Source organism: Myripristis murdjan, chromosome 5 (genome assembly GCF_902150065.1).
Source record: "Myripristis murdjan chromosome 5, fMyrMur1.1, whole genome shotgun sequence".
Lineage (NCBI taxonomy): Eukaryota > Metazoa > Chordata > Actinopteri > Holocentriformes > Holocentridae > Myripristis > Myripristis murdjan.
Genome location: NC_043984.1, coordinates 20,714,517 through 20,730,065, shown reverse-complemented (window position 1 = coordinate 20,730,065; position 15,549 = coordinate 20,714,517). Strand labels below are relative to the sequence as shown.

General features: G+C 42.9%; 1 protein-coding gene across 4 annotated transcripts in view; it reads left to right on the top strand.

The window, feature by feature from the left end:
- LOC115359798 (low-density lipoprotein receptor-related protein 1-like) overlaps nucleotides 1–14,753 on the top strand; it is a 104,816-nt gene extending 90,063 nt beyond the window's left edge. For 2 of the 4 annotated variants that reach the window (XM_030052439.1, XM_030052437.1), the window contains 32 exons: nucleotides 108–227; nucleotides 431–618; nucleotides 1,062–1,267; nucleotides 1,718–1,906; nucleotides 2,001–2,149; nucleotides 2,261–2,354; nucleotides 2,452–2,568; nucleotides 2,678–2,797; nucleotides 3,227–3,349; nucleotides 3,953–4,078; nucleotides 4,213–4,329; nucleotides 5,058–5,164; nucleotides 5,247–5,379; nucleotides 5,487–5,609; nucleotides 5,715–5,837; nucleotides 6,420–6,557; nucleotides 6,667–6,804; nucleotides 6,915–7,034; nucleotides 8,745–9,013; nucleotides 9,165–9,346; nucleotides 9,486–9,592; nucleotides 9,695–9,814; nucleotides 9,990–10,166; nucleotides 10,802–10,942; nucleotides 11,181–11,354; nucleotides 11,713–11,874; nucleotides 12,066–12,249; nucleotides 12,341–12,448; nucleotides 12,539–12,612; nucleotides 13,150–13,243; nucleotides 14,278–14,422; nucleotides 14,510–14,650. In XM_030052439.1, the coding sequence (XP_029908299.1) occupies nucleotides 108–227; nucleotides 431–618; nucleotides 1,062–1,267; nucleotides 1,718–1,906; nucleotides 2,001–2,149; nucleotides 2,261–2,354; nucleotides 2,452–2,568; nucleotides 2,678–2,797; nucleotides 3,227–3,349; nucleotides 3,953–4,078; nucleotides 4,213–4,329; nucleotides 5,058–5,164; nucleotides 5,247–5,379; nucleotides 5,487–5,609; nucleotides 5,715–5,837; nucleotides 6,420–6,557; nucleotides 6,667–6,804; nucleotides 6,915–7,034; nucleotides 8,745–9,013; nucleotides 9,165–9,346; nucleotides 9,486–9,592; nucleotides 9,695–9,814; nucleotides 9,990–10,166; nucleotides 10,802–10,942; nucleotides 11,181–11,354; nucleotides 11,713–11,874; nucleotides 12,066–12,249; nucleotides 12,341–12,448; nucleotides 12,539–12,612; nucleotides 13,150–13,243; nucleotides 14,278–14,422; nucleotides 14,510–14,650 (4,509 nt within the window). Of the gene's footprint in view, nucleotides 1–107; nucleotides 228–430; nucleotides 619–1,061; nucleotides 1,268–1,717; nucleotides 1,907–2,000; nucleotides 2,150–2,260; nucleotides 2,355–2,451; nucleotides 2,569–2,677; nucleotides 2,798–3,226; nucleotides 3,350–3,952; nucleotides 4,079–4,212; nucleotides 4,330–5,057; nucleotides 5,165–5,246; nucleotides 5,380–5,486; nucleotides 5,610–5,714; nucleotides 5,838–6,416; nucleotides 6,558–6,666; nucleotides 6,805–6,914; nucleotides 7,035–8,744; nucleotides 9,014–9,164; nucleotides 9,347–9,485; nucleotides 9,593–9,694; nucleotides 9,815–9,989; nucleotides 10,167–10,801; nucleotides 10,943–11,180; nucleotides 11,355–11,712; nucleotides 11,875–12,065; nucleotides 12,250–12,340; nucleotides 12,449–12,538; nucleotides 12,613–13,149; nucleotides 13,244–14,277; nucleotides 14,423–14,509 lie in introns of all 4 variants that reach the window. The other 2 variants (XM_030052436.1, XM_030052438.1) reach the window with 2 other exon arrangements.
- The last annotated feature ends 796 nt before the right edge of the window (nucleotides 14,754–15,549 follow it).

Below are 15,549 nucleotides of genomic sequence, written 5' to 3'. Positions count from 1 at the left end.
ACTGCTGGACAGGACCCAGCATATCCTGTTCAAGTAATCTTGCAAACGATTGAGTACGTCCGAGTCAATGGCTGGCCCAAACTAATGCAGCTGCTGTGGTTTGACAGGGCTTGAACAACGCGGTGGCTCTGGACTTTGACTATCGCCAGGAGATGATCTACTGGACAGACGTGACCACCCAGGGCAGCATGATCCGACGCATGCACATCAACGGCAGTGATGTACAGGTCAGTGTGGCAGTGCTATGTCTGTTGAAGATGAGGAATAATGAACGTGCCTGTGATAAGTGTTCACCTGTACCTTTTTTGCTCTTCAACTTGCACTTGTACTTAAATGGTTTATGCATATAAACTAGGTAAAATAGTATAAGTCTAAAATGTTTATTTTGAAGAGCAGTTTCAGAATTATACACTGTACTGTCATTTACTAGGTCCTTCATCGCACGTCACTCAGCAACCCAGATGGTCTGGCTGTGGACTGGGTGGGAGGAAACCTATATTGGTGTGATAAGGGACGGGACACTATTGAGGTATCAAAGCTGAATGGGGCATACCGAACAGTTTTGGTCAACAGCGGCCTGAGGGAGCCACGTGCTGTTGCTGTGGATGTACGCTATGGGTAAGAGCACTGTGCCATGATGACTCTTACATTAAATGTTATGTTCCAACTGCAGTGCATTGTATTTAAAAGAGATTTGAAGTGTACAATTAACACTTGATATAGCATTCTGTAAGTGGGTCAAATAGTAGTTGCAAAACGTCCCTCTGCATTAATTTTACTTTCCAATTCAATTTCTGCTCTCATGTTGCTGTCAGTTAGAGAAAAATATGCCAGCTGATTTTCAAATTCTTTCTTGCAATTTTCAAAATTTTTCCATCTTTCTCCTGTCTAAAAGTTCTATCCGGCAAACCCAGGACATTGTGCACCAAGGCTATAACAAATCCTATTAAGGAATTTGCAAATGCTGTTTATCTGGATCTGACTTGATGCCCGCAATTCTTCCCCACTGTGATACATGATTTATTCTGAATAATAAACCTAACACAGCATGTCCCCTACAGGTACTTGTACTGGTCAGACTGGGGTGACAACCCCCACATAGGGAGAATTGGGATGGATGGCACCAACAGGAGTGTCATTGTGGAAGACAAGATCACTTGGCCCAATGGCCTCACACTGGACTTCATTAATGACCGCATCTATTGGGCTGATGCACGGGAAGACTACATTGAGTTTGCCAGCCTGGATGGGACTAACAGACACACAGGTAACACTCACAGCTATATGAATGCATGCATAGGCATTTCCAGATATCCTGTAGTAATGGTTCAAATTATTGAATGAATGAATGAATGAATGGTTTATTTTTGGTTTTGGTTTGTACATCAATCATTGCACACAGTACAACAATCACAATAAACACATAAAAAAAACAAAAAAAGGATTAGGCTAGAAGCAAAAGCTTATTCATAGTCATATAAGCAAAAAAATGTTACTTTTATGTGATAACACTTTGAAAGTAGTCTATTTTAAAATACATGGAGCAATACAAAGTGCAATTATAAGAGTGAGTATGTTGGTATTGATAGTAGTATTGAACATTGCACACACGCAAAAACTCATGCACAGATATACTCACACACAGATACACTTGTCTCCTTTTATGTATGAGGCTATTGTTTCTGAATCATGTGTCATTGTGACTTTTCTCTTGCAGTTCTGAGTCAGGACATCCCCCATATCTTTGCTATGACTCTGTTTGAGGAGTACATCTACTGGACAGACTGGGAGACCAAGTCCATCAACAGAGCTCATAAGACCCTGGGCATCAACAAGACCATGCTGATCAGTACCCTGCACAGGCCCATGGACATCCACATTTACCATCCCTACCGCCAGCCTGAGGGTATGAGTAAGTCAGCCATCATTCACTGCTTCCCTGCATATCCACCTCCGCACCCTCGTGCCTTTCTGACATCCCCTCTTTCCTTACTCCTCAGTGGCCGGCCACCCATGCCAGACAGACAACGGAGGCTGCAGTAATTTGTGTCTGCTCTCACCTGGAGGGGGCTACAAGTGTGCCTGTCCCACCAACTTCTACCTGGCAGCTGACGGCAAACAGTGCATGTCGAACTGCACTGCAAGTCAGGTGAGCTAACCCAGATTTGTGTTATACTTTGTAATTTATATGGATTTTTACCTTTTGCCTCTATAAAATTAACATGTTTTTCTCTTGTCTTTAATTTGTTCCTTCTTTCAGTTTGTTTGCAAAAATGACAAGTGCATTCCATTTTGGTGGAAGTGCGACACTGAAGATGACTGTGGCGACCGCTCGGATGAACCTGCAGATTGCCGTGAGTGATGAGAGGAGATTTCCTTTAATAGAAATACTTAATTACTGTTGCATTATGGTGGCCAGTAATAATGCTGTATTGGGTTTTCTCATCATAGCTGAGTTTAAGTGCAGACCAGGCCAGTTCCAGTGTGGCACAGGCATCTGCACCAACCCTGCCTATATCTGTGATGGAGACAATGACTGCCAGGATAACTCTGATGAAGCCAACTGCGGTACACTCACCTAAACATACTTATAGCATCTTAGATGTTTTTTTTCTCCCAAAAGTGTGCATACTAATTCCTATACTTTCTCACCCATTATTTGTCTCTCTGTATCCAGACATCCATGTATGCCTGCCCAGTCAGTTCAAATGTACCCATCCCAGTCGCTGTATCCCGGGTATCTTCCGTTGCAATGGACAGGACAACTGTGGAGAAGGAGAGGATGAGAAAGACTGTCGTAAGTCTTATACGTTGCCCTTCTAGTTTCCCGAGGCCCACTGTCACTTTTTCAGTTTTTCATCCCCCAGCATCCTATGCTACTGTCTTTATCGGTGGGTTTTATGACTATATCCTCATCCTTCATTAATTCAGTGAGAGCAGTGTCTTTCTTGGACAGGTTGTTGGGGATATAACATGATTGTTCAGTTAGCTTCATAATGTCCCATTCAACCATCCTACGCTAAGTATTAATAAAGGATTTGGTCACATTAGGATAAAAAGTATTCTTAGGCCTTAAAGAGTTGTAGACTTAATAGTATTTTTTGTCCCGATGTGGCAAATCCCTCATTACACAAAAAATGAACAGATAGCTATGTGCATCCCTGTTTATGTGTACTGTGCAGTTTGGGTGCTGAATGCTTGTGTAATCTGTCTGTTTCCTGTGCAGCGGAAGTCACTTGCGCTCCCAATCAGTTCCAGTGTGCCATCACCAAGCGCTGTATCCCACGGGTGTGGGTTTGCGACAGGGACAATGACTGTGTGGATGGATCTGATGAGCCAGCCAACTGCAGTAAGCACCCAGCTTACTAAACATACTGTACCTCCGGCAATATTCACTGAGGAAATAAACCATGAGAGGCTTGGTTTCACATTGTGCATTACAACGCCTCTTAGCTGTTCTAAATTAGCTATAAAGCATGATCTTGTGTGGCTCATTACTTGTAAAAAATGACAGTTTGGAGTGAGCCAACATTCAAAAAACACCATTTTTAATCAGTAATAATAAGATCATCATAATAAGAATCAGCTGTGTTGGGGGTAGCTCCCATAAGTCACATTACACGTAAAAAGTAGAAATTCAAGGCCAGTTTTCTTTTCAAGGTAGATTACTGAGAAATCAATGTACAGATAGTATATAAAGTAGTGCTATGTAAGACCATTGCAAATAGAAATTTAAGAGATAGATCTTGTAACTTTAATAAAGGTAAGCTAATAACGGTAATAAGTAAAGCAATGCTTAGAAATATAGACAAATGTAGAGGATATTTCTCAAAGTTCTAGGGTATTAAATATACAGCCAGAACATGAACATGTCTATGTCAATTAGAACTGAGCAGACTTATTAACAGTAACAGTTCCATATGTCAAATCATGTTATTTCTCTGCCCTGCAGCCCAGATGACGTGCGGTGTGGATGAGTTCCGCTGTAAGGACTCTGGACGCTGCATCCCAGCCCGTTGGAAGTGTGACGGGGAGGATGACTGTGGTGACGCCTCGGATGAACCCAAGGAGGAGTGCGGTAAGACGACAGCAAGGGAAAACCTAGGAGAGGGGAAAAGCAAAACTTGTTGGGCATCATGAGAGAGGAGGAAGGTATTTGGTGGATAATTGACATGGCCTTGCTTGTGCTTCCTGTGTCGGTGTGGTCGTCAGATGAGCGGACATGCGAGCCGTACCAGTTCCGCTGCAAGAACAACCGCTGTGTGCCTGGCCGTTGGCAGTGTGACTACGATAACGACTGCGGTGACAACTCTGATGAGGACAAGTGTGGTAGGTCCCTCAGTTTGTTATGGGAAGGGATGCTGCTTAGTCACACAGCCGCACTCATACATCTCATTATCCATATGGAAACAGTGATTTACAAAACTGTATAAGATCTAAGCAGACTGTTGAGCCTCAGCAGCCCTTAGTGGTAAGCGATGTGTCTCACTTTTCAGTCACAGTGTGCGTATGTACGTGTGTGGTATAGCATGATATACTGTATATACTCAACTGCACGCATGGTTGAGACTTGGATTTCTTTTGCATTGATAAGTTCTGTGGCCATCTGCACATCTCACATCATCTCATGTCTATTTTGCATTTCACACTGGCCTGTTGGCGTGAGCTAGAGGTAGGTGTTTTCACAGTTTCAGCTCATCCATCCGCAAAAACCCCAGCAACCCAGTCCTTGGTGTGCCCCCAGCCTGTCTCTGTGCTCATATTCTGTGGCCCCTCTTGTTACTTTTCAATCCCACAAGCCTCTCTAGCTGTTCCAATACATAATGCTGTGCCATCCCCACCTTTATGCCCCACCTGTGATATGAATGTTCAGCCTTATTTTATCATGTATGTCTGGCTCTCAACAGGTCATCATGTTGTCTTTTCCACCGTCTTCTTTAATCCCCCCTCTCTCTTCTCTTCTGCTGTCCTATGCCTCTCCCTGCTCCTCTCCTCTCTGTTGCCCCTTACATGTATCACCTGTCTCCCCCTTCTCACCCTTTTTTCTCTGTCCACAGTGCCGCGCCAGTGTTCAGAGAGTGAGTTTGCCTGCACAAATGGTCGCTGCATTGCCGGGCGCTGGAAGTGTGATGGGGATCATGATTGTGCTGATGGCTCAGACGAGGTAACACACTTCTTCTTGACTGACTTATTTCTTTGAAAATAGCTGTGCTTGTGGTGCTGATTGAGTATTTATTTTGCTGTAGAACGGCTGCGATGTTAAGTGTGACAGCGACCAGTTCCAGTGCAAGAATGGCCACTGCATCCCCATTCGCTGGCGCTGTGACGCTGATGCTGACTGTATGGATGGCAGTGATGAAGAGAAATGTGACAGTGGTGGTAAGAAACACACGTTGATTTGCTTACGCATGCACAGTCAAGCAAATGACGCTGATTTGAAGTGTTGGTCTTTGATCCCCCTCTCTTTTCCTTCCTCTCTCTCTTAGTTGGAAGGCACTGCCCACTGGATGAGTTCCAGTGTAATAACACCCTCTGTAAACCCTTGGGTTGGAAGTGTGACGGGGAGGATGACTGTGGCGACAACTCTGATGAGAATCCAGAAGAGTGTGGTAAGTATCATTCCTATCTGCTCGACAACAAGACCATTTAACACCCACCTGGTATTCAGTCCTCTCTTCTCTCCGCCATGATTAATCTCTCTTTTCATCCCTCAGCAAAATTCCAGTGCCCACCCACAAGGCAATTTCGTTGCCATAATGACCGCGTGTGTTTACCACTATCGAAGCGCTGTGACAGTGTCAACAACTGTGGGGACAACAGCGATGAACTCAACTGCCGTGAGTTTGCTGAATGCACTTTCATGATAGTTTCAAGATTGAAAATGACTGAGATGTTTTGAGAAGCCACACCACACAACCCTTAAAGGAATTACACTAATCAATTGAGTTTTATAGATTTTTATGACGTATTTGCCCCTTAGCCACTACCAAACAGAAGTTATCACACACAGCTAGACTTGCCACTTGCACCTGAACTGAAGTCACAAATCTTTCTGTATTCTTTTTTTCTTCCTGTCAGTTTTCATCAGCTATAGATGGGATCCGTTCACCTTTGTATACGTTAATATACATGAGCACATGCCACTCAATTATGTACAGATTCTGTAAAAATCAATATTCAAAATGTCTCTGACTTACATTCTGTATTCTTCATAGACTTCCCAATATTCTGGGCCAGTGTCCGCTCCAACTGCCTCAAAATTGGTAGATTTGTGTAGAGCAGCACAAACTTGGCCTGATTATGAATCTTGGCTAAAATTGGGGCAATAGTTGTCTAATGTAAGCCAAGCAAAAGAGAGTGTAAGTGTAGTAATGATAATCAAGGTAATGACTTCTCTGTGATCTGCACTCTCCCAGAAGTGCCTCCTCCCACATCAATCTGTCAGAAGGATGAGTTCCAGTGCTCTAATGGCCGTTGCATCAGCTCCATCCTGCGCTGCAACTATTTCAATGACTGTGAGGACTACGGCTCCGATGAAATCAACTGCAATAAGAAAGGTGTGTTTGTATCATGGTGTATTTGTCATGCTGACAGTATATTATTCATGTTTGTGAATGCATTCTCCAATTTTATTTATTTATTTATTTATTTATTTATTTTTTGCAGACACAGTACTGAACGACTGTCGTAGTAACAGGACAGTGTGTGGAGACGGGGACGAAGCTCACTGTGTGGTAAATGGCACCGACTCCTTCTGCTCCTGTAAACCTGGCTTCCAGTCCAAGGGCCACAACAGATGTGAAGGTACAATTTCCTTTGCACTGACTTGACTTGTGCACATATCACATTCTGTAATGACTCTAACCTGGTCCAAGACTCTTAACTGTACCTTTTGGCCTTGGGATGACTTACAGATAAGAATGAGTGCAATCAGTTTGGAGTGTGTTCCCACATCTGCAACAACACCAAGGGCTCCTACAAGTGCAGCTGCCACAAGTACTTCACAAGAATCAATGACACCTGCAAGGCTGATAGTGAGTACTTTGCATAACTGATAACGTTTTATTTCTTAGCATGCTTTTCCAGTTCACAGCAGTGTCAACTGATAATGTCATTTTATTAACTGTACAAGTAACATTGACACTGTGTGTTTATTATTACTTTAAGAAAGGGATAAATAGTTCTGGCAATGTTGTCTTATTCAAATAGCAACATCTGGTTACCTTTCCTATTTGACAGTGTTGTCTGTTGTTTTTGATGGTTTTATCGGACTTACACTGTCACCGCTCAGGCGGCCGCGCCTGGCCTACCCACCTGTTTCAGACCTGTGCTCTGATTGGCTGAGGCGCTGCAACATCATTAACCCTTAGTGACCTGGGTGACAGCAACTACTCTAACCCCAACCCTAGGCTAACCACAAACCTAGCTGAAACCTAGCTAAACCATGCAGGAAATTGGAAGCCAGCAAGGCCAAAATGCAGGATCTCCTCAACAAACTTGAAACCAGCGAGGCCAAAAAGCAGGATCTCAAAATTGTCATCAATAAAAAAGAACAAGAAAATCAAATGGCTTGACCTCCAAAAAGAAAATACAGAGATAAGAGACAAGAAACAGCAACTTCAGGTGATCGCTGAATATCTGGATGACGTCCGTAGAGCCAGAGAGGTAAGAATTTCCCAAGAGGAGTTGCAGGCCTCAAAAAACAGAGGAACAGACCTGCGAAAACAGGGAAGCAGAAGAAGATGGAGGGAGCTGCGGCAAAGAAGCCAAGTCGAGGACAAGTAATGTCGTCCCCCTTGAAGACGTTTTCTTGGACTTGACTTCTGCACCAACGAGGCAGGAACCGAAACACAAAGAAAATTAAAGACCCACCCATAAGTCCCCAAACACACGCTACGTGTGTTTTTGTGTGTGTATAAATAATGATAAAATAATAACTTATGAAGTAATATTCAAAGTGGATACATATTTATCATCAGTTTAGATACACACATTCTGAAAACTGAAAATTGCAAATCTACCGTTAATGTAATAAATCTCCAAAATATAGTAATTATTACACTGACAGCATCATACAATATTGTATCAGGGTCAAGTGACTGTATCAGGAATTATATCACATTAACAGAAATATTACAGCCACTACATTATGATGGGAAATGTATTGCATTAACAGGGTCATTATTGTATGGATGGTAAATTATGACACTAAAAGCTGTAACAAGCAGGGGCTGAGTGAGCCACTAGGTGGCAGTCTGAGCTCTGCAGACTGTCCAGTGTAACGCACAGCTCAGACAAATCCAACTCCTTTTGAACTCAGGTTAATGTTGTTTGTTCAGCAAATTAACTTTGCACCAACATCCTGTTTTTAAAAGCCCTCAATTTCCCTCTCATTGATGCGGTAAATTAATTATTAGTTAGTAAAGATTACAGTTATTCTGGACCAGAATCAGAAGATGCCTACAGGAGACAGAAAAGGTTATTTGCAATAGTCATTGACCACACAGGACAATGAGCTATGAACTGGTAGCTTGTATTTTTCTTTGAAATTATAAGAATAAGAATAACTGAATAGAGAGTACAGTCTTTTTTCCTGTTGCTGGGTTATTGCCTATTTACATTGCCCACGAATATCCTACTCAGCTGAACATTATTACCTTATTTTTACCATTAAGTCTGCTCTAACACAGTACAGTTCTGCTTGACTTTTTCCTGGTGTGACATCACTTCCTGTGTGTCTCCAGCTCTGAGACAGGTGCTCTACATTGCTGATGACAATGAGATCCGCAGCCTGGACCCCGGAATGCCAAACTGGCGCTATGAGCAGATCTTCCAGGGTGATGCCAACGTGCGCATTGATGCCATGGACTTGCATGTCAAGACCAATCGTATCTACTGGACCAACTGGCACACAGGGCGCATTTCCTCCTACGATCTGCCTGCCTCCTCTTCCTCCCCCAATAGCAACAACCGCAATCGTCGCCAAAGTGACTCCAGGGTCACCAACCTTGAGGTAAGAGTGTGTTTGTCCACCCATGCATGTGTATTCATGACATGGAAAAGATAAACATGGCCAGTAAAGCATGCAGGTGTCCATCTTTTAATATTCGTCCTTGTCTGATATAAGTGGTAATTCCATGGCGTTTCTCTGTATGTGTGTTCAGATCCCTGACCTGAAGATGCCCCGTGGCATCGCTGTGGACTGGGTGGCAGGGAACCTGTACTGGACTGACTCTGGCAGAGATGTCATTGAGGTGGCCCAGATAAATGGTGGACGCCACCGCAAAACGCTGATCTCTGGCATGATCGACGAGCCCTATGCCATCGTAGTCGACCCCCAAAGAGGGTGAGCAAGGCTGCATTAAAGTAAAATGACAAGATAATTGTTTAAAGGGACGAGAGTCAGTAAGTAAATAATAGCTAAATAAAGAGATCAACTTGTTATGAGGATGGAAGTGATTGAGTTTTTACTCGTTACTGAATAGGAAAATGTACTGGGCGGATTGGGGGAATCACCCTAAGATTGAAACTGCTGCCATGGATGGAACCATGAGAGAGACCCTGGTTGAAGACAACATCCAGTGGCCAACTGGTAAAGCATGCACAGACATACACTTCTCCTTCATCAGCCACTTCATACTTACCAGTGCGCAAATTTTTCCTACATAAAGGTGCTCTGTGTCTGTGTGTACAGGTCTGGCAGTGGACTACTTCAATGAACGTCTGTACTGGGCTGATGCTAAACTGTCCTTGATCGGCAGCGTGAGGCTGAATGGCAGTGACGCAGTGGTGGCTGTATCTAGCATTAAGAACAGTTGAGTGACTCATAATCACAATGACAAGACTTGTATCTTGCTACTGTAGTTTTTGGTCTTTCTTTTGGATTCATTTGCTACTTGCTATAGGTTCACAATGCATAACAATATTTTTTGACCATTCTGTCATTCTGTAAAAGTCCTGAGATAATGTTCTTCTCTGTTTCCACACAGAGCTTCATCATCCCTTCAGCATTGATGTCTTTGAGGACTACATCTACGGCGTCACCTACATCAACAACTATGTCTTCAGGGTGAATAAGTTTGGCAAAGGCCCCATGGAGAACCTAACTACGGGAATGAACCACGCTACAGACATAGTTCTCTACCACCGCTACAAGCAACCTGAAGGTGGGTATAATAGGCTAACACCATATGGGACCATGACAGTCTGTGATGGCCACCCTCTCACCTAAAGCGACATCAATTAAAGACAAAGGCATGTTTTTCTTAGTTGTTAAAATACAAAATACAAAAAAGATATTTTCCCTTTACAGCTACTGCAGTCTATCCATGCAGATAGTTTGTGTGTGATTTGATGAGTTTTCCAGTCTACCTTGGTCTTCCCTGTCTCCTGGCAGCCAGTAGAGTGGGACTGGTTGGGTATTCTTTTGTGAAACTCATGAATGTACATGTGAAAAACTCAACAACAGCTCTTTCCAAAAACAATGACATGGATACCCCGCATAATCCACAACTCTAGGGGGTGAAGAGTTTACTTGGGAAAGAGTTTAGTTGCCAAAGAACCCCAGAAAACTGTGCCTCTAATTCATACTTGTTTGGGGGAGGACAGATACAGTTGGTTACACAGGAAAATATGGAAAAATATATTTCTTTTTATATTTTGGGTGAAATATTTGTTCAGCTGTGGCTTTGACTATGGAAAGTTATACCACCATTAAACAGGATAGAAAGAACAGCTTTTTCTACTTAAGAGATGAAGCAGAGTGACCTGACTTATATCCTTACATCTGTGTCTTTGTCAGTGAATAATCCATGTGACAGAAAGAAGTGCGAGTGGCTGTGTCTGCTCAGCCCCAGTGGACCAGTGTGTACCTGTCCCAATGGACGGACACTGGACAATGGCACATGCGTGGAGGTGCCCACCCCCACACTGTCTCCCATCTGTGAGTAGACACACACAAGTAGGATTTGGCAATATCAACATTAAAATGACACAATATCTCTGACTGAATATCTCAGTATAAATATTGTGAGGGTACTGGAGGGATGACTACCAGTGCTTTCATAAGAGATTTACACACAAAATGTTTTTTGTTAAACAATGAATAGTAATGTGGATATTATGACCAAGCAGATAGAGCAGCAAACATTCTTATTACTGAGAAACCCAATCATCCACAGCTCCTCCAAGCGGCCCCTGCACTGTCCAGTGTTTGAATGGCGGCAGCTGTTTCCTGAATGCCCACAAGCAGCCCAAGTGTCGCTGCCAGCCTAATTATGGAGGAGACCGCTGTGAGATTGACCAGTGCAGAGACTATTGCCAGAACGGGGGTACATGCACAGCTTCCCCTACAGGTAAGATATTGACATCACATACTGTTTGTAGCTTTTTGTTTTATTTTTCTTTGCCATGTATAAGCATAACAAATACATCAATTATAAAAACCGAATATTCTAATTTTGTATTTTTCGTAGGCTATTTTCCCACTCACTCTTTGTTCAATGACATACACTGAAATATATTGTTAAACAACAACAACAGCCCATTTTGTGCTTTTGAAAGTTCAAGAATGCCTAATTACTTCCCTTGGAGTTGTTCCAGTAATATGCAGGAGCAGATTTACAAAGTAAAGCAAGAGAATTTCTTTCTCTCTCTACCACCCCTGATGAGCTTTAGATCCATTTATCCTTTTCCCTGTCTGTCCATTCCCAGGCTCTCCTACATGTCGGTGCCTGACAGGGTTTACAGGGCCAAACTGTAACCTGCGGACCTGTAAGGATTACTGCCAGAATGGAGGCAACTGCACAGTCAGCGCTGGCAACCAGGCAACCTGCCGCTGCCCCCCTGACTTCCTGGGAGACCAGTGCCAGTATAGTGAGTGTTCCCATGCTAGACTTCTCTCAGTGTAGAAACTCATGTGTTTGGCTGCGCCATGAACTAAATTACACTAAAATCTGAATTGCACTAGCAGCTTGTATACCATGATATGATATTGTCTGCGAGCAGTTCACTGATATATTCGTGTGTTTATATTTGTGCTTGTGTGTGTGCACGTGTGTAAGCAGGCAGCTGTGAGGGCCACTGTCTTAATAGGGGAACATGTCTGCAGAGCGCTGATGGCTCTAAACAGTGCCGCTGTCTGCCTCAGTACATCGGCGGAAAATGTGAGATTGACAAGTGCCATTACTGCCGCGACGGCAAGTGTATCCCCACCAACAGCTACCAGCCCACAGGGGAAGTTACCTGCGTGTAAGTGCATACACAGAAACAGACTTAGAAATGGAAACTCTTGTCCATGTTAACACTTTACACAAATAACTTTGTGTCTCCCATCCCACAGGTGCACCAATGGTAGAATCCAACCCAGCTGCTACACCTGTGATACACATGAGTACTGTGCAAATGGCCAATGCTCCATAAACCCCCTCACTCACCTTCCAGAGTGCAGGTGAAGTGTAACATATATACATTTGCACATGTTTATTTCAATTCAGTATATAGCTTATACACCTCTTATTACTTTGTCTTTTCTGTGTAGATGTTCAACTGGCTGGACAGGGCATCGCTGTGACGTGGTAGCCACCACTAAAGAAACCTCACAGTCCGGCGGACGTAAGTCAACACCTCTACCATGACATCTATTACAAAGAGATTAGTTTGCGTTAACCATAGGCAGAATGACCACCCAATAACCAAGGGTTAGTGATTTACAATGTGTTGCTGGTGCTGTTGAGGGCCACTCTCAACCACTTCTTATTCAGCAGCTAAATATCCAAAAGTTAATCCACTGACATCACTGAGAGATATTCTTAACACAGCTACAAATGCATTTAATAATTGGGCAAAAAAAAAAAAAATCAGTCTAAAACAGTAGCATTAACTGTCTGCAAGGTTTCATTGGTTTATAGGAAGGTCAAAGAAGCATGCAGGACAAAATCCATGAGAAGAGTATGTGAATTGCATCTATCAATTTTACCTAACAAAAAACAAAACTACACCCTAAAGCGGCAAAACACCAGAAAAAAAATAGTGACTGATCCTTGTTTCTCCACAGTAGTTATCTGTTTTAGGGTAGAATTTTCCTTTAATATGATCCCCCTGTGGTCCATCTAAGCAAATGTGTATGTGCATTTGTGTTTATATGTGCAGGCACAGCATCCATAGTGATCCCAGTGTTGATCCTGTTGCTGCTGATTCTATTGGCTGGAGGAGCGTTGTTCTGGTACAAGAGAAGGATGAGAGGGTAAGTATCAGTCCTGGAGGCAGAGGGGACTTCTTTTTGCATTCTCTCTTTCCTTCTTTCTCTTCCTCTCTGTTTGGCTCCTTCCTTCTTTGTTTTCCTCCTTCCTTCCAGCACTTTTCCTCTCCTCTCTGTAATGGCATCTCTTCTGTTCCTCAGGTCTAGCAGGCCCAGCAAAACTGGCTCCAGACGCTTGCGGTAACAGTTGCCGGGGTTACGCTTACCCTCCATCCTTCCATCCAAATCTGCATCTTTGTTTCTCTCTCTGTCTCTCTTTCTCTTACCCATGAGTCTTGGTTCCTGTGCAGTGTTTGGTCCTGTGGTGAATGTCGCTCCATTCTCTCTGGTTTCCATGAGCTGTAGCTCATCCTGCCCCTATTTCCTCTGTTTAAATGCTCTCTTCAGGTTTTGTTTCTCTGCCCCTTCAAAAAATAACCAGCCCTCCTAGCCGCACCAGGGCTCCAAGGCAGATCTATTGAAAACACACCATGAATAGATTTGTCTATGTGTGGCCCCAGAGTGCCAGCCAGTGCTGTAGATCTCCCATACTGTTGTACATCATATTGTGCCGCATCGTACTGCACTGTGCTGTCATTTGTATTGCAGTAGTATCTCTCATAGTGAGAGGTAGTCACTGCAACAGCATATTTCCAAGCCAGGATTGGAAAGTGCATCATGAAAATCCAGCATTTACTAAGAGGTAGATAGAAGTGTATATTTAATAGTGTATTTTTGGAGTATTCAGGGTTTTAGTGTCAGTTTCCTTTGGATGGTCATTGATTTATTACACACTGAAATGCTAGTTTGTATAGTAAGCCCTTTATCCAGGTTCAGTGTGTCTGGATCTGTCTAGGGCTAAATTAATGCTGGGTTTGTGTAGGTGCCTGTGCTGTGGCTTAGCTCCTGGATGGTGGTGAGAGTGATGTGATGCCTCTTCCCTCCCTTCATGTGGTCATGTCCCTGCTTGCAATGTTTAGACTCCAGTAAAGCTTTAATGAGTGATTTAGGTATAACTGTGGCCTTTACATTTTGTGTAGGGCCAAGGGCTTCCAGCACCAAAGGATGAGCAATGGGGCAATGAATGTGGAGATTGGAAATCCTGCCTACAAGATCTATGAGGGCGAACCAGATGATGATGCCGGGGAGCTGCTAGATGCAGACTTCACACTGGACCCAGACAAGGTAGAGAATAATACAAGTACATACACCCATACTGGATGCCGCCCCTACAATATATTTATCTAATGCTCTAATTTGGACTTTCCACAGCCCACCAACTTCACAAACCCAGTATATGCCACTCTGTACATGGGAGCTCACAACAGCCGCAACTCTCTGGCCAGCACAGACGAGAAGAAGGAGTTGCTCTCACGTGGGGATGAGGAGCCGCTTGTGGACCCACTGGCATAGACTGTCCATCGGCTCGGGTCATACTATTCCAAACACACCCCTCTTTTTGCCTTTTAACAAAAAGAAAAGGAAAAAAAAAAAGCTAAGAGAAAATCGACAAAAAGTGTGAACACTGTATAAAATGTACAAAAATGAAGGACTACTTTTGTATGTGATTGCAGTATTATATTTTGTTCTTTTGAGATTCCTCTGTTCAAAAATGAATAACATTTTCTATGAGAGATTTTTAATTTACACTTGTCCCTTCCCTTTTACCTAAATAGCCACTACCTCTGTGCAAAATGAAATGGAAACAAGAAAATCAGAAGAAAAGATGTTATCATTCGAACAATTTTAATTTTTTTATTTTTGTATGAATTGTATAGAGAAAAACATTGTTCCATTTCACCAGTGCCAACTGTTTGTTGTTTGTGTTGACTTTGAATGGGGAAGGAGAACTCAAAGTTTTGTAAATCGGTACCAATATTGTCTTGATGACAGTTTGTTGGCAAGATTGTGTGAGACAGATTTATGATAGCACCGTTTGTGTATAGCACATGTAAAATGTCAATACAAGATGGCAACTACAGTATTTCCACATAATTTTCTCAGAGAACAGTGTTCATGAAATGATTGTGTTGTCTTCCTTGCACAGAATTCATATTTTGCGGTATGGCATATGCTGTATATACCGTAAGATGCAAAGCAGGTCAATATATGTTTGTTTTTTATTGCATCCTATGATGTTTAGAGCTTGTGTGTTATTGAAATGAGAGGAAATGAGAGGCATTTTGGTGTGTGATTAGAGTTGGAGAATGAGGAAGTTGGTAATAGGTTAAACATTCCAGGCAGAGTGGCAGATTAGAGATTCAAAGAGATAGTGATAATGGTGAACGCCTCCATAGGTGGACAGCGGGCAG